At 29.7% G+C, this 19,532-nt stretch overlaps 2 protein-coding genes across 2 annotated transcripts in view; one reads left to right on the top strand and one right to left on the bottom strand.

The window, feature by feature from the left end:
• On the bottom strand, nucleotides 1-1,205 carry LOC116773458 (cathepsin B). The gene has a single exon (XM_032665897.2). The coding sequence runs from the start codon at nucleotides 1,108-1,110 to the stop codon at nucleotides 106-108; it is 1,005 nt and encodes a 334-aa protein (XP_032521788.2). The 5' UTR covers nucleotides 1,111-1,205; the 3' UTR covers nucleotides 1-105.
• Nucleotides 1,206-9,917: 8,712 nt separating this feature from the next.
• LOC116771386 (uncharacterized) overlaps nucleotides 9,918-19,532 on the top strand; it is a 97,014-nt gene continuing 87,399 nt past the window's right edge. The window contains exon 1 of the mRNA XM_032663233.2: nucleotides 9,918-10,235. The gene's annotated coding sequence lies outside the window, so the exon portion shown is untranslated. The remainder of the gene's footprint in view (nucleotides 10,236-19,532) is intronic.

The following is a 19,532-nucleotide window of genomic DNA, read 5'->3' as shown; positions in this document are numbered from 1 at the left end:
TATTGTTTAAAATCTTTATTACACTCAATAAGTTTATGAGATTAATTTAAATTTTACTAAGTGAAGAAATGACAATTTTATCTATGTATTTGTTATAAGATAATTTTAATCATACGATGGTTCACCGGCGACAATTGAACTTTCAATTCCGCAATGGTCCTCACCGCGTAGGATTTTGAAGAAGCCGTTGTCTCCCCAATCTGAATTCCAAGAGTTAGCAATTAACCAATATTTGTTTCCATTTTCAACTCCCCATCCCATTATTTTAATTGCATGTCCGCCAAGAGCTTCACCCTCGGTATGCTTATAGACACCACTTTTGTATGTAAGCAAATCCGCATACACAGTAAATGCACCTTCAACTGGACCGTTTTTAAATATTTCCGCTTTTATATGTTCCTCACCTCCTCCTACGGAGTACACATGTTTTCCGTACTTTTTATCAGATTTATACGAATTTGTATATTCTTTCCTGCAACTCCTGTGACATTTGGGAGTGCTTGTTTCACCATTACATGGGATTCTGTTGCCGGGTACATGATGCTCGCAGGGAGGTATTTCATAAGGGAGACATCCTTGTGATGAGTTGTAGTTACCTCCGGATACAATACCAAAATGTTTCCAGTACTCCCAAGCAAGAGAAGGAATACCACCATTACATCCCAGTCCACAAACAGGACAGCAGCTAAGTAAATCTTCTGCCGAAAAATGGAAATGTTTTGTACCATTTGAATAAGTGCAATAACGATCAGTCATAGCTTCAACTGCTCCGAAGGCCCAGCAGCTTCCACAAGATCCTTGATCTCTTATTTCGTTTAAAGTAGGGCAATTTGGCCATTTGTCGCGCGGGTCAAAGTTTTCAGGCAGATTATTTATTGTGTCATCATCGTGTTCAACTGTGTACAACTTATGAAGGTATTTATCTTCAAGAGCTCCCATGAGTTTCTTGATAGATTTTAATGTCCTACCGATGTCGAAATTACGTCCAGCGATCCATGTGTTTTGTTTAGAATTTATAAGGTCTATAAATTTATCAGATAATGGGTGAGGAATTTCTGAAACTGCAATTCCACATAGAAACACTAAACAGATAGCGCGAATCAGTATCATTTTGTCTTATTATTTGCACAGGAAACGAATATTGAACGCGCAACTAGCTCGGCTGCACCGAGTCGACTGGGTACTCAGTACGTGTACTAATAAATTATTGCTCATGCGCTCCTTTATAGCGATCGCGCGATACGAGGGGCGAGAGGAACATTTAACCAGGAGTGTCGAAGGTTAATTACGATTACATACGTATAGAACAAAGAAAATCAGTTCATTATCTTTAGAAAAACATAAATAACGGTCATCAAACTAACGACTTATATAAATATTTATACAAGTAATTTTTGTTTTCTTTTTCACTTATATTGAATAGTTTATATAAAGTGCGTTGGTATATCTCACAAATAATATGGGGATCGTTTAAATGTTATAAACTTAATTTAGAAGCATGTTTTATTAATTTTTAAAATTAAAATTTTAATGATTAAAAATATTTTTTAATCCAAACATTAGTGAATCTTTACGTACCTACTGCTTTCTCAAAGTGGTAAATAGTGATTAAAATGCTAATATTACGGTTATCTAAAAGCATTTACATTTCAGCAACGTTGGGTTTATCACACTTAAAATTATTGTAATACTGAATTATTCTAATCACATATAATGTTAAAAAAATATTACTTGCAGACGATATACATGATTTCTCAGTATGCACTATGCGCTACTTATAAGTACATGAATCGCGTGAAGTAATTCTAGTTTTTTCTCTTACATATACGGATACTATTTGTAACTATTTTGCTATTAAGAATGCCAAGCCCACCTTATATTTCTATTCATTAAACTTAAAGAAATGGAGACTGAAATGAAAAGATATCTTTTTTTTTTCTTGTAGAATCCAAATAAAAATTATGTTCATTAAAGAAAAACATATTATAATTGAAGAGTTCGTGTTTGCGTTCGTTATTTTTTTTTATATTTGTATCATTCAGCTAGCTTAAGTTTATTTTATTCGTAGAGTAAATAACATCAAGTGTAATATTACGTTATATCGTATTTATTATTTTGAAAGAATTGTTATTTGCGAACAAGAAGTCACCGAAGTGGATATTATTGATAAATTTTCCTTGAATGTTTTTATGAATTAGGGAGTTATTGCTATACATTATACGTTACGTAAGTATACTGTCTTTGTATTAGTTTTACTCAGGGTTTCGTTCCTTATCCCAAGAGATTAAAGAATCAGGACAAAAAGTAGCCAATGTGTTATTCATTATCTAAAGCAATTTATTTTCTTAATTTCATTTCACGCAGTTGTAGGCTTTGGCAGTTGAGTAACCAACACAAACAATTGCCTACTCAACATTTACTTAGTCTTTTAAAAATTTGATAGTTTTTAAACAAAATAAATTATTTTTATTTTTAATTAAAACTGATTTGAGTGTTGAAAAAAAAATAAAACCTTTTTCGAATAACATATGAGTTTATTGGACATTTCAATTGCGTTCTGAATTTGACGTACGTATATTAATTTCAAATATAAAAAAAATAAAAGAGAACCCTAAGTGGTTTTTGGTTTGGTTTCGCTTATTGTCCTCGTCAAAATCAAGAGAATCTTTCGTATTTATTTTATCGTGTTTTGCTTATCATCAATGAATTCCAATTCCAGTCTACTGCCTGTGTCAAGAATAGTTGTGATGTTTAGAGCTTCAAGATTTAACATCAATATATTAATATAACTGTATATATAACAGGATGTTATAGATTACAAGTAACTACTTTTTAAATTACTCTTAAATTTTGTTCCTTTCAAATACATACTATTAATACGATTTATTATAATATCGTCATGAAACATATTCAAATTCGGCACAAATATTTGTTAAAGACAGGGTCAGCTTATTGGTTATATATCACGGCATTTGTTATGGAGGATGCTGCAATATTGGAAATTTATTGCAATTTTATTCCAGGAAATTACCCAGAAGTAAAATTTATGCATGCGATACCGCGGGCTAAACCTAGCGGTAAACTAAACATCATCACAGCAAGACGTTGTTTATAATACAAAATATTTATTACACATGGTTAAAATTATTTAAGCGAATTGTACAATAAGATATTTAAAATGATAAAAGCAATTATATGAGGTTCACTTGTGATTTTAATACTACTATTTCTGTTCAAGAGTTTTATTTGATGCCATTTTATAAATTTTCTCAGTTTGCCTATCCTTATATTCTCGAGGGTATTAGAATAGTATAAGTCACAGGATTTGTTTCTGAATACTATTGTTACTTTTTGCTTATATAACATAAAACTTCCCTTGGAATAAATGAAAACATAAAGAAGAATGAAATCGCGGGGCAGAGCTAGTTTTTAAAAACTATGACATATAGGAAAACGATCTTAAATAACAGCCTATGTATAAATAAATGTTCAACTCTGGTTCATAATTCTGATACATGTTATTTTGTCAGTGAAACACATTTCATATTTGAATGCTAAGGTTTGTAAGGTTTCAAGTTCATTTTGAAATTATTGTTTATGATTGATTTACGGTCAACAATAAATTATTCTCTTACTCAGTTCTATGATATCATATATTTCTGACATTTATGACTTGCATTAAGTTTTAACAATTTATATGCATGTTTAAAATTTAAACGTGTCATTCAAGTGTAGTAAATTAGAGATTAATTAAGATTTACTAATAATTATTATAATATCTTGATAAAATTTATTCCCAATTTTGACGCCAAGATACATAAGGTAAAAACTTGTAATAACATAAATTGTAAAATTGTTTACCAAATATTTTTTTCATTGCGAGGAACGGGTAGTTGTTATAGACAATATCGACTTAATTAATATTAAATTATCTCAACTGCAAATTGTTCAATGAATTTGTTACTTTATACCTATCAAAGTATCAATGACAACTCAATGTTTATATTTGTATAAACTTAATATTTTGTCATTAATTTATATCACAAATAACCAGGCTGGCAACACTAAGATCAAGATATAAGACCTCAAACGAAGGATCTTTTCATATCTTAGTAATATGAGATTGTAACTTCGTGATTGTCGTATAACTGATGGCAAGAGGTCTTAACGTATCAAGATAGTGTGGGGTTGATGCCCCAGATTGCAAATTAGCCTGGAATCACTTACTCGACACATCTGCTTGCTTAATATTGCTGAGGGATGTATATTAATGATGTGATTTTCTATAACTCGACATTTGTGATATATTTTTTTTTAATTTTTGAATTAAAAATGTAGTGACGTTTTTTTTCAGAACAAAAATAGAATACAATGAGTATCGACATTTAATATATCGTCTTTTAGACGGTTGGTACGAAAAATACTAGTAATTTAATAATGTTACAGTAAGTGTTCAGCTCAGAACATTGCGAGTTGAGATATTTACGACGTAGATGCTTTAAGTTCTTGTCTCTGACGTCTATTGTATGGCAATTTAAAAAGAATTCAGAATATTTGAAAAAAAATTACTGCATTTATGTAGTAAGAATCTCTGCCACATTCACAGAATTTATTATACATATATAAACATGTTTAAAGTATTATCATTAAAATACATTATTTTATATTATTGCATATTTAAAAAATAATCCAGATTCTATTTCGAAGAACAAATGTTTAGATATTTTAATGTTTGATTATTTAGTATATCAACGAGGTGCAATTCTTTCCTTCTTTAAAATTATAATATAAACATAAGATTTTTTCCTTACCATGAGTATTTATTGACTGAATTAAACTTTTGTATGATAGAAAAGAATTTTTTTTAAGATTCAAAAAATAAAGAATTTAAACATGGTACAGACAATGAACATTGTTCTTATTTTGCTCTAATGCTTTGCGACAGGAGAAGTACCTAATAGAAAAAAGTACTTTTTGATAGGGGCTCTTAGACAGATGGCAAATGTGATAGAAAAAGTTATGTACGTGTCTTTTCATTTTTTGTGTTTTATTTTTCCCACGACGAAAGCTAAAACTATACGAAGATCTCTTTGTATTATATTTTCCTTGTTTACTAATTTGCTAGGAAAAAGTTGCGTTAAGTTAATTATTAGTAGAAACAATATTATATTTTTGATGTAGTAACGATAGCGCATACGAGACAATTTTAATAAATCCAAACAAACAAATTTATTATATAACCTGACAGTGTTGATCGATTTGAAAAGATAAAAGCAGATAAAAGTTATCCTGATTGCTTTATTAACTTTAATTACTTTTTATTTTTTAGTTCAGGATTATGAACCATTAACTAGACATGAATTTGGGCAAAATAATTAATTATAGAACCCTTCTTAGTGCATTAATTTAATTGGTTAAATATTAGATGAATAATATCAAAATGGGTTGTTGAGTGATTTACTACAAATATGTATAAGTTGATTAAGTATTGATTACAAAATTATAACAAGTGTCAAAGCGAGGAATACATTGATATTGATAATTTATAAACAGTAGGAATGGGCTTCGCTTTAGTGACTCGAACCCTGTTCCCAGTGTCCTTTAATAGTTAGTGAGATCTGGTATTGAGTTAAGTCTATTAAGATACATACTTCATAAAAGAAATCAAATAGTCGAATAAATGGCCTTTTTATTTAATTGTTTTTATAAAAGACTATATATAATAGGACAGAAGGAAACTTCTAATTTCTAATAGGATATAGATATAATAGAATTGGACATTCTAATAGGACAGAAGAAAAATCTGATCTGAAAAGACTAAAAAATGAATCGCATATTTTAAAATTATTTATTCCAATAAGTCTTTTAAATTATAGTTTTCAAGTTTTATTATGAATTTAAAATTTTACTCAACTTTCCTATTTCGTTTTGTATTTTATAGGAAAAAGTATTTTTTTTAACATTGGAAATGTGAAATAGAAAACCAAGATTATGTTAGTAATTTGAAATATTATTCATTACTATTTCATCTCTCTTTTTATACCTACCTTCTAGAATCTGGATTTTATATATTTGTAAGATATTAGAAGAAGTCAGTAAAGAAAAAATCGATTGTAAAATATGAGATATGAAAAAATAAATAAATACCCACCTATTTTTGTTTACGTTAAAGGTCGTTCACCCTCACAGCCCTCTTAGATTTACATATTTACACAGCTATTTAATATTTTTATGATTTATGCTAAAAAGCTTCGTTCCATAAATGTTAATACGCTATGACTTTATATTAAAGTATTATGAAAATATAACTTTACACAAAACTAAACGGATATAGAATATATAATAATTTTAACAAAATATTTTATATTTAGTAAGCTCCTTAATATAAAAAACCAATGTTTTATGTGATATTGTAAAGTGAAACCATTTTATAGCTTTTTGTTATACGTATTTCTATAAACAATATTATCATCTTAAATTTTATATTATGAATAATGTATTGTTTACGAAATATTGTCCATTATGGGAGCTATCATATCAATGACACAAGAACATAATTTTAGTATCATCAATGAGGACAGAACGGCAGCAACAACAAAGCTTGATTAAGTTTTATAGGACGAATAAAAGCGACATGTAAAACTCCGAGTCTTATCAAAGACGCCCTCGTAAAAGCCTGGCGTATTATTGTGGGCTTTACAAACTATTGTCTGAATTTTGTCATCGATCGACGATGAGCCTAAAAGGCAGTCGGGCGCCAAAATTACAGCTGCATGGAAGGGGAGCATCTTTCCCTAATAATATCCGCTTGGAATATTGCCTTATACAACCTGTGTTGTTTATAAAAGTCTCCGGAATAATATTTTTCTTATGTCCGTTAATAATTTGTGTGACTATTATTGATAGAAAATATAAATGATATTTGATTTTTTTTATATTTTTTTATCATTTTCATAGCACAATTTATTATTTTAATTCGTTTAATGCAGAGAGTTAAAAGATAAAGAAATCATTCTTAAAGAAAACCAGCTTCTTATAATATAAGTGAAATGACGTCGTTTCATTAACATAATTTGAATAATGCAACACTCAGTATTACAAAAGAAAATTTAAGATAAGAAAAGTATCTTTATGGAAATGTAATTCGGCAAATAAAGCTATGTATTTACGTTCATCACTATATTTCATTTTTCGATATTCACTAACTTATAATAGTTAATTCACGATAGCTTGACATTTGTCTGTAAAATAATTTCATAAAATTCAATGATAATTTTAAAATGTGTGTACTAAGATAGAAAAAAAAGTTAAAACTAACTCGAAGAAAGAACATCTTCGTATAAACAATAATCCCACAAGCATAAATATTTACAGGTCAGAAACTAAAGAATAGGAAAAGTCTGCATAGCATGAATAATGCATACATCATACTATATTGAACGGTATGATCGCCTACGCGCAGAGTGTTGCGGCATTTTGCACAAGTGTCCTTACATGCTTTTATGTAACAGCTTAACTCTGAAATAGCTAGAAAAAGTTAACATTTAGGTTAATAGCCTAAGTGAACATTTTGTTGCGTCTTGCATATGACTAATGTTAGTTTTCTAAAAGCATTGTACATTGGAAATTGTGGGTTTGAATTTAAGAAAGCTTATTTCGTAAGTCATAAAAAACATTTAATTTTAAGTTGTAATATGAAAAGTAAGAAAATATTTTAGTAGGATTTCGTTAGTATCAAAAACTGAAGCTCAGAATAATTTTATATACGAAAAAGTTTTGGACGACAAATGGTTTTTAAAATCCACGCATCCCATCACCGAACATATGTTACGCGATTCGCATTTTGGCTCCAAATCGACATCTAGCCTTATTAAACTGTCAGCAGTCATGTAGGTACATTGGAGGTCTGTTAATAAGATAAAAAATAATAACACAAAAAAAATATTATATAATTATTTAACGGTGTTCTGTTATTTACGATAGGTATGAATTACATGTATTAAACAATACTAATACGAATTCCCACAAATTCAACTTTGCCAAACTAAGTAAATAGCGCCACATCAAAAGTACCTACTATCTGGGGAGCGTCTTATATTGAAATACCAATAGAAGTGCTCTGTGAAACAAAGTAACGATAGAATTTCATCAATTGAAATTGACAAATATCATATCAATACTATGTTATAAAGTTTCCAGTCAGACATTACCCGAGTAATCTCGAAGTGTAAAATCGAAGTGGTATCACACGTCTCAAAGGATATCAAACGATATCCGTAGTTAGGGTATGTTTAGACCGTTTTATTCCATTTCTTTATTGAAAACTTTTAAACGGAGTTCAAATTGAGAATCGTGAAACATATCACGTTTCAAGTCACACAAGATCTGGAAAGAAAATATAACATTTGTAGTTTCTATAAATATTGGTCATTTTTTCGAAATATTCTTAGGCAGAAAATTTACTAACGTACCTAGGTCTTCAAAAGGATTATTGAAAGACTATTTCAATAAAATGGCAGCCATCTGGCTTCTTAAAGCTTCTAAAGAGATTTACTTCTTAATTATATCATATATCGGTACATGTGATGGTCTGTTATTAAAATGTGAATTAACTTATCTATCAGTCATGAATGTCGAAAAGGACCGCGTTATTTAAAAAAAAATACCTCCATATTACTAATATTGAAGCTAAATACATTATGAGATCACTTATTTAATACTTAATAATTAATTTATGGTATTATGTTTTCCTTTGGAAAAAAGTCGAACAATCATTATACTTTTGCAAGAGTATTATGTAACTATTTATTTATGTCTTACTTAAGTTTTAATGGAAATTTAAAGAGGAAAATGTTTTTAAGGTGGCATCTCAAATATTTTTGTTAGCAAATTAGCTTATCTAAAAAAGTTAATAAACAATTTAAAAGGCGCTTGAAAGAGTTTTAAAAATACTTTATATGAAATATCCCTTATCATAGAAGCACGCTTGCTGACCCAGTTCAGAATCGTCGCGGGATCACAAAAAGGGTTTACGGTTTTCAATATTTGTTATCCTCTATGTATTACTATTTTCACATAATGGGAATAGTTCGAGTTCTATCGTTAATGTTCCCAAGTGTCTTCAGAGGCGACTTTATTCATGACCTATATATGTGATATTTTTAGTACTATAAACTGCTTACGGTAAATTTCTGACATAATACCGAGCAGCCTTCAGAGAAAATAATCCGGTTGGTCGACTGGTATCCAATTTAAGCCTGTTATTGTGGGGCTTCGACCGCAGCTTGATAATTGACACCAAACGCGCAACCGCGATTGTAATAACCATTATAGATGACAACAGCTTTATGCAAAAAACTCAAATTGCAACACGTCGCTACTTAAAAAGACCAATCTACAAAATGATTTATTACAATTCTTCCGATTGTTGTGACTTCCAATAAAAAATCACGTCAACCACCAGCGGATAGTGCGGTCTTATAGGTTTAGTTTAGAAAGTTGGCATCTTGTCCATAGCGGTTATTGCGAGTTCCTTACATAGGTTACGGATGGCAGTTGCACAAAAAGAAGGCTCTATTTAACTAGACAAGATTAGGTAAAAAGCGCTTTAACTCTCAGAGTGAAGAATCGGATTAGTGTGGCCAGACTAAAAAACAAATCTACTACGATTTACGTACCGTAAACTCGTTACGCAATATGAACGAGGCGAGTTCGGGAATATGAGGCAATTGAATTTGATTTTTGTCATGATTATTTTACGGTTTAGTTCTGTTTAAACCAGTTTCGATAGAGATACGTTTGGTGCGTAGACGGGGCGAGAGAGAGGCGAGCTTATACGCTGACTATACAGAGGTCCGCAGGTTCATTCGTAAGAAGAGTCGTTATCGCAGTCGCTGTTCGACGGTCGGGCGGCGTGCTTGCTAGGGACTTTCATTTCTGTGGCGCAGAGAAACGCTTCGAAGTTTTACGTATGTTGCGCTCGGAAATTTAGAACCGGCAGTCATTTCCGACTCGAGCTTTATTACGGGATCTATAGAAAGTGAAATCGAACGATTGATAGGAGATATCGAGATTGTGTGAACTATACTTTTGGTGTTAAATGGAGTGACTAAGCGGTACTGTCTACATATATACTAATATAAAACTTCTTTTGGACTAGTTTCAATATCGACACGGTTTTTTAAATAAAACTGTGATTTGATTATTGACGCAATAAGTCGATATTTCTCTGATCGGTGAGTTATTTTAAATATGTTTTGTTTCTATAATAAGTAATAGATACTGGAAACTTTATGCTCTAAATTATATTTATAATTTTTATATTTTATTGAGTCATATATTTTGTTAGGTAAATATAAATAAACATATATTAGAGTTATTTGTATATTCTTGTTATAAAAAGAATATAAAAATGGTATGAATGCAAATGATGGATTTAAATTGCTTAAGCGAGCTATATATTTTGGCTTAAAATGGGGGAGCTACTTCAAGTATTCATGAGGAAAAACGTAAAAATGAAATATCATTAGGCCGATGCCGAAACTCCGTTTCGATGTGATTTTTGGAGCGAAAACATTTAAATTACTTATGTTCATAACATGAGTTTTATTATTAATATTGGTCTTAAGATAAAATGGAAGGTTCCATTAAACCTGAAATGAGTTGTATGATTTTATGCCATTAATTTATTCCTTTAAAGCTACAGATATTCATAATCCCGTCAGTGTGTATAAAACGGTTGAATTCTATTGTATCCTTGTCTAATATATTCTTCACTGATTTTACCAGATACGTCTCCTATTAATAGAATCCCCCGATTTATCATAAAATAAAAGGTTATGTTAAAGTATACGCATAAAATATGCTGTGAATTTCTAAATTAGTACTGTCCATTGTTCATTCATATATTTTCTCTTTGCTTAATATGAAAAAGCTGAATTTGGATTAAGCAATTAGCGGTCTTAAATTGACAAAAGGCATAAATTTGAGATAGATAAAAAAAATATTCTTTAATTTGGTTTATTTGGAGACCTGATAGCTTATTTGGCAAGACGCTGGGTCGCGATATTACGGAAGCAGCAGGTTCGAATCCCGTTTATATCAAGAAAGTTTTCACTTTATGTAATATTTTTAAACATTTTAAACATATGAGTTAATTTTAAATCAATGTGGATTTAATCCTCATAGAATTAAAAGTGTAATGAATAAAATTTGAAAGGATTTGATTTAAATGAATTAAATACATATAGGTACGTGTAACGCGAGGTTCTATAAGTGTTAGTTACAGACGTGATGTAGGTCAGGATGCTTAGGTTAAACATCTTAAGCTTCTTGTTCGTTCTAAGGATGAAAAATTTACATGTCCCGTGAATAAAATTATCAATTACATACTATATGAAGAAAAATGGTTCAAATTTGAATTTGTTCCTTTGATATCAGTTTCATTTATTAAACAGAAGAGTGCAAAATTGTGCAATTTGAGGATCATGTGCTAAAAATCTTTCGTTAAATTTATTAAAAGCTTACTACTTTTACATCGTTAGTTTTTTTTGTTCAACCGTCTGTGAAGTTAAATATCTTCTGCAAATAATATATTTTCCGTCTGTTTAAACAAACTAGTCACAATAAAAGAAGTAGAATTATAAACAAACATATAGATTCTTATACAATAGGACATTTTTAAATTAATATAGAGAGACATTTTCTTTTTATTACTATTATCATAACAATTAGATTAAACAGAAAGTTAAAACGTACTAGCTCAAACAAAGGAAAAATAAATATAATATCAACTGGAGACCTGAATTTCTCGAAAAAAAAAATTTCTTATATGTGTCAATTCACGAAGTTATATTTTTAATAATTTTATATAATTCATTATCTTAATATATTAAGTTTTGTTCTTTATTTTTTAATGAATTTTTCCCTATAGTAAAAAAAATATATTTTCTTGGTGTTAAATTCAATCTTTTGAATTAACGTGTTCATTTAGAAGGGCCAAAATAGGGTTTTAAGGTCTTATAGTTTCAACAAAAAACAACATCTCTAAATTGAAGAGACGGTTTACTTTTTCGGAATAACTAAGTTCTGTGAAGTGGTCAATGTTATTCACTTTAGAGTAAAATGAAAGTAAAATTTTGTTCTATTTATCAAGGGTGAACTTTCAAAAGTGTAAGGTAGGTACTAAGGTAAAGGTGACCTTTTACTCCGCTATAAAATTTTCGGGCAAATATCAAAAATTTTCCAATTTTTATATGACGGTCGCGTATGAACTTTTAATGGGCAATCGAAGTCATTGAATTCGATCTCATACAATCCGTAACTCATGACGAGTGTTAGAATTCAAAACTATGCTCACACGTAACGTGTCGAAAAGTAAGAGCTTATTATAAGTTCATATTAAGCATACAATTTGCTTTATTTTCTTATTCGTTCATATATTTTTTATTCCACATAAATGATGTCAGCCCAGTTACTTACTGTCTTTCGGAAGAGGGTCAATAGAGTTTTTTGCTCATTATTTTTTGCCCCATGATTAGGTTAAAAAAACATTTACAACGTGCTCACTATCAACTTAATCGATCTAACAGTGCGAATAATATTGAGATACTTTGATAACATTTGATTAGGTTGAGTAACCGGTTTAAACGTATATAAGAGACTGAAAATTATAAGACTTTCATCTGTATTATGATTAAATAAAATTGAATATTTATTTCTTTAAATTTAATTTACCCGGTTAGTTCTTATCTTCTTGCTAAGTAATTCAAAATCATAATCAATGTTATCAAATTTCATAAAATATATTTTAATCTTTCAAATAGTTGTCGGACGGCGGCCGGTGTAATCTGTTAAACTTTCGGAAGCGCTCTGCCCCCGGGCGGCCTCCGTGACTTGGTGCGGCGATGAGATTAATGACGGGGGTGGAACGTCTCACACCAACCTTTACTTACACCGTTACAAATATTAAGCACTATTTTTAGCTTGAGGCGTTCGTTGTCAAATTTGTTATCAAAATGATACAGTTGTCTAAACATTTTTTTTAATTCATTGGTTTTCAAATTCCTTCAAGTAAACCAAAGTCAAAGTTTATACTTCTTAATGAAGTTCATTTATGTCTTGTTTACATTAGCCGATAGTTCAGATGTTAATCCAACTTTATGTTGGCAATCGGTAAACAAATCACCATTAATGTTTGCGTCATCAATATGCATTATAATCTAATCAATCTTCTTAGTTTAATTGCTACAATCAGTGGCTAACCTAGTAACAATAATTGATAGAGTAATGAATATGAGGTCAATACGGTGTTAAGCTCCCGTACGTTTGAGGTTTAGCGATTTGATCTTTTCATGGAAACATCGAACTGAAATGTTACCATGAATTTTTCACTGGCATATGAAAATGTCAATGTTGTGGACAAAAATAAGATTTTTACACATACGAGACTAAGATTTCTTGACATGTAAAAAGTTATATTTTATATACTTCTAGATATTCGTATGTTTAGGAAGGGCTGGGGCTAAGAGGCGATAACACTCACAGGATCGACTTAAAACAATACCTCGTCAAAGAAAACGTCACAACCAATTTGTATCTTTAATACAAAAATTACTGAAGAATATTTTCTCATCGAATTTTTTATTAAGTTATTTGATATTAAATTTCCTCTCTTTCGTTAATTATAATAAAATTTAATATTGATTCTCATAAAAATGTTATAATTCGGATAAAGGACATTTAAGATAATTCGTAATGTTTCTATACGTTCATAAGCAAATCCTACATCGTGATAATATCACTTACTATTTTATTATTGTTACAAAACTTGCTAACATTACATTTGACTTACATCGGTTTTACAGTTACAATCTTTAAAAAAAAAAATGTAAAATTAATTAATGTTAGCAAATTAATTGTTAAGAAACGTCTCCGTTCGTGGAACATTGTTATATTTAACGTTTAAATTTTAAAATAAGAAGTGTTCGTGAACATAAAAATTTTAAACATGAAATATTATGATTTCAAAAGCATACTACTAACATTCTCGATGTAAATATATATAAAAAATTGTTAATCTTAATAATGGTAAACATCGAAAGGTTATATATTAGATTTAATATTATTTTTAATAAACAATACGGTATTAAAATTTCAGTATTCCCGATGATAATTGATTGCTGAAATGTTGAGTTATGGCTTGTCCAAAAATAAACTGTAAATCATATCCAGGAAAGAGGGGGCTAATAAGCGAAAAATGGTCTCCACTTTTCTTCGTTATCACTAAACAAGGGCCCACAACGGATCGCAATTTGAGGGCAAAATGTTAGCTAAGCAATAATTGAAGGGGATTTTTTTTGTTTAACCCAATAAGTAAATAGAGCATGCTTCTTTTGATAAAGTATGTTACTGCAATAAATCTAAACCAACATTCGTAAATTTTCTTTCATTAAGTTAATCGTTTTTGAAACTGAATATTATTATTTTCTTAAAATTAATTGATTACAATGTAATTTGTCAGGAAGGACCGTTATGGTACGTGCCAGAATTTGGCAATACCGTTATGAAGATTGGTTACGCTGTCTACAGTCTTGATTGACCTTCGTTTTTTATGAGGAGTATTGGCGATACTTAGTGAGCGTTGATAGTAATTATATGATGTGTGAATAGATAAAAATCGTACTTTCATTACATCAGTGATAGTGTTATTATACGAACAGTTATCATATTTATAAACTGTGATCAAATTTTCAAAACAACAATATAATTTAAATTGGCAAGGCCGCTGGGAATCGTTGTGACCGGATCGTAATGTTTGATAATTATTCCAATATTAAAGTAGATAATAAATTGTTTACTACATTATTTTCAAAACGGTTTTATTATTTGTAGGGATCACAAGCAATATTTTGGGATGGATAATTTGCTTTAACATATGAAGGTAGTTTTAATAAAATATATTTTACGTAAGCGCAGTCGTCTTGTCTTATAAATACGGATATACCAACTTACCGGTGAGATCGTGTTTCACTCTGCACGAGATTGTTACAGGTGGTTTCTTTACTGCGTATCAAATCTCACAGCTTGAAGTTAAAAAACTCTTTTATACACCAATGATTGAGTGAATTTCTTGTTAATTGACCTAATTGTTTTTTTAAGGCAGTTGCGCTTTTGGCGATGACAATAGAAGTTTTATTTTTTATTAATAAGTAAATAAGTGTGTTGCGTTGTTGATGACTTCGAGAAACCTGGTACAACTGGCCGTGTAGATAAGAAGAGTCTTGATTCTGGATAAGAGTCTAGCTGTGATCAAGTAACTACAGATCGAACATAGGCTGGCTCGACCGAAGACGTACCACCCTTGCACAGAAGATCGGCGTGAAGTTATTTTAAATGGCTGCGTTTCGTCCGATGAGTGGAGAGAGCTGGTTGCCCTTTCTCTGTTTCCACCCTTTCCTGGCATTTCCTTATTCCCACCCCTTCCTCTTCCTAAACAGCCAAGGTTGGGAACGCATCTGCAAAAACTCTGTTGCGGATGTCCATGGGCGACGGTCACTACTGCCCATCAAGTAGGCCGTCTGCTCGTTTGCCACCTTTCACATAAAAAAAGGATGAAGGAAATATGATCGCATTGCTATTGTCATCAGAGTGATCAAGTAGTATGATTATTTTAATTATAACAAAACTTCTTAATAGTTTGGTAGTAGTTCTGAAACCTCCGGTATAATGCTCTGCGTCCGATATAGCTGTGTTCTAAACAATAACATTGTGACGACATGAATAACAAATTATAATATTTTTAAGATTTATTAACAACAAAAGAAGAACGGTAACTATGCCAATAATATAAATATGAATTCAGTAAAAAAAGTAAGCTTTGTTAATTTTAAAATTCATTGTTATGAAAAAAAATCATTGTTTTTCTAGTTTTGCTTTTGTTTCTCAATAACACAAACGATATCGAATCAATTTTTATGAAATGTGGTATACAGAGTATAAAAAATCTAAAAGGTATTGTAATTTAAGAGAAAACTTAATTGATAATGGTAATTTGTAAATAATTTTATATTCGCACGACTGTGTCAATCGTCAGAGGTAACAAGTGTAACTATTTGTTATGAACATCGTTTTTTTTTTAATGAAAATTTTGAATTTAATTTTTTTTAATGAAAACCTTGAATTGTCATTATTCTGTTTATTGTCGTGCAGAATGTACAGGAATGGAAATTTTTCCCTCCAACATCAAAGGATTTTTATTTAAACTACGCTATACATTACACCTTTTACTGTTTTTTATGGTTGTGTTTTTCATTAAGTACTTAATGATCAAATATAACATGTACCTACTTGTATCACCATAATACAAGTATAACTTTTACTTGTGGCAAAACCAGACAACGGTTCAGTCTTCGCAAATGGTAAATAAAATTTAAATGTTTACTAAGCTATGTATTAATATTACACAGAAACACTTTTTTAAAACACTATGAATATATTTTTTTAAATAATAAATATAAAATAGCTGAATATTTACAACGTCAACACCGTTTTTTCGGCACTTGTAATCAGTGGGCTGGAAAATTAAAAAATACCCTTTGCGACTTCACATTAACATACCTTTATTCTTTGATATTCATAATAGTTGGTGGTAACATTTATTTATTTTAAAATTTAAATGTATATTGACACTCCATGTTCATAAACAAAAGCAATTATAACCGGTCGACCTTGACGTTCTTAGGTTAAACAAAATTATTTGCTCTCTCACGAATTCTTAGTTGCCTTTTCAATTATTATTCGAAACATCGTATTGTTATTATAATTTGTTTCTGTCTGTTATTCTGAATAGTAATTACATAATATATACGTTCCAACTACCTATCAACCTTAAGAAGCTCTCACTTTTAAGAAAATATATCTTTTTTTTATATAATTCTCTACGTGAATTATTTTCGTGTTGTACGTTATAAATGATATATGTATTTAGTACTCATAAATTGACATATTACATAAAGAGAAAGAATTTGAGCCACAAATTAATAAAGTTCCGAATAGTATGGAGTAGAATGGGAACAAAAAGTTTCGACGTTGGGAATGACATCGTTTACCTATTAATTATATAAAGTTACTATATTGATATAAATTTATTTAAGCATTCGTAATTAAATTATTTTTTCATGTTATTCGAGGTAATATCATATATCACTTTTGTTTTTTCATAGAAAATATTTTCCACTAAAAAAATGTTCTAGTCATTAATAGCATATGCTGCCATACATGTCGCATTTCAATATTGACTTTTAATGGTAATACTTAATACTTTTAGCACAATTTAAAACACACTTTTCACATTGCAGTTTTATATTTCCAGGCACATGAATACGAATATGAGTGTTTTATGTTCGGTGTATAAAAAACTGAATTTTGAATTATGGAAATAAGGTTTTGATACATTATGAAATGTTATTTAATTATTTTAATAGTTTCGACCTCAGCTTGTGATCGGTCACGGTCGTATAAATAGTGCTTGCTTGTCAGTGTCATTAAATAATTTGTAAACACTTAAGGAGAAGGTTGTTGAGTAATCGGTACATTCGATTACATAAGATAATAAAAATAATTGAGCAAGTAGTTGTACATTTATTTATTTACTTATAAATTCATTTTAAAATTCAAAGGTGTGAATCAGTAAGTTTTTTAGTAAAGAGTTCTTGCACTCTTCCGATAATTACTTTCCAACCATAAATACGAGATGCCGTTAGGAAAAGAAAGTGAATTATTTTTGAAATTTTATTATACTAAAAGTGATTTATGTAAATATAGTTTAAAATACTTATAACTTATTTCGACTTTCGTTTTATAATGTTTCATTATTAATTAAATAAATATTCTTTAAGATGTCACATTTTTTGGTAGTAACGAGTAGTTTTCAGTATAAAAGTAACGTATTTTACAGTTTCCTCTACATACGAATTCTAGAAAATATAAGTATTTAATACAAGTAGTATTTCTAGTAAAGCGTTATTAATTTTACTAATTTCACAATTTACATGAATCTAAATGATTGTATTTATGTGCGAATTAATATCAGTTTACTTCTCAATAGTGAAAAACGGAAGTATTGATTTCGGAGATTTGTAGTTTAGGCTTCTGTACAGATGAAATAAGACGGGCGTTACCTTTTTCATTAATCTAGTGATCATCTTAAGAAGGTTGTTAGTAAAGACCAAAGAGGAAAATTAAGTAAGTCAAAGAATTAACTTCACTGTTGTGTAGGATTTTTTTTTAAATATATCTGCTGGTCAAATTCCACTGTCCGCAAGCAAAGGTGAACAGTCACTAAGAAGGAACGTCTGATACTGTGTCTGTTTGTAATTAATCACACCTATGACGAATTAAGATTTTTATGGTTTCTTGGTTTAGTAGCTTTTAGGATACCTATCTTATTGCCGAAGTACCAAAGTTTGAGAGTCCTAAAACGTAAGTAAGTAAGTAAGTAAAACGTAAGTTTTCCTTGGGTATAAGTTGTACGTATGACCATGTGTTCGTGATAAAAATATAATTTATTGCGTTTATTATCATGTATACTAACTTGGTTATAACAAAATAATAATCAGGTAAAATCTATATAAAATTTTGTATACTGTTAACTATGTAAGTTTAATTCATTCAATGAACTTTGTTTATATTTTAAGTTAAAAAATTATTACTAGTTAGAATGAACCGAAGGCTGATATCGTTAATCAGACTGCGGCCGCTTTAGGATTGCTGATGTCGAACGTTTTTGTCTGTTAATTCAGCTTAGAATTACCGATTAAGCAGAACTTCTGAATAATGAGCCGGAATAAACGATTAACTATCTATGAAATAGTTTTAAAACAGTTATAATTATATATTAAATTTAAACGTTAATAAGACAAACTTGAATGATAGATAATATTATATCCTTTTGCACTTTTGAATTAAAAAAAAAAAATGTGTGTATTCTCATAAAATACGGATCTTCAACATTTTAGGTAAATTTTAGTAAAATTTGCTCATGATTTTATTTTGCTTGTTATAGAAATTCTCAAAGCGAACTATATGTGTAATTACTGAATTGATGTTGCAAATACGTGATCCTAGCTTTGGTCGCTAATAGGTTTTTCGCATGGTCTCCTCCTACCGAATGAGATCAAAATCACTAACATGTTATGCCCAGGTTCAGATTTACGAAATCCTAAACGGATTTTTTACTAAGGAATCCCTAAAAATATTGTACAGTTGTTATAAATGTTAAGTATTTTAATCACTGCTTCTTGATACTGGAGTTATTAAATCATTTTTTAAATATATCATCCCTATTTGAATTGTAAGTCGAAAAGTCATAAATTTTTTCTTTTTAATTTAATAATTAAAAAGATATTTATTAAGAAGACTCGGGTGTATTTATAGTAGGAGGTTAATGAAGTAAAAATACAAATGAACACGGTAACAACTTCAACTACTAACTAAATTTCAATTGTAATTACAGCAGCTATGATTTTAATACT

Source organism: Danaus plexippus, chromosome 8 (assembly GCF_018135715.1).
Source record: "Danaus plexippus chromosome 8, MEX_DaPlex, whole genome shotgun sequence".
Classification (NCBI taxonomy): Eukaryota; Metazoa; Arthropoda; class Insecta; order Lepidoptera; family Nymphalidae; genus Danaus; species Danaus plexippus.
The sequence above is the reverse complement of the archived record's forward strand: the minus strand, read 5'-3'. Positions and strand labels throughout refer to the sequence as shown.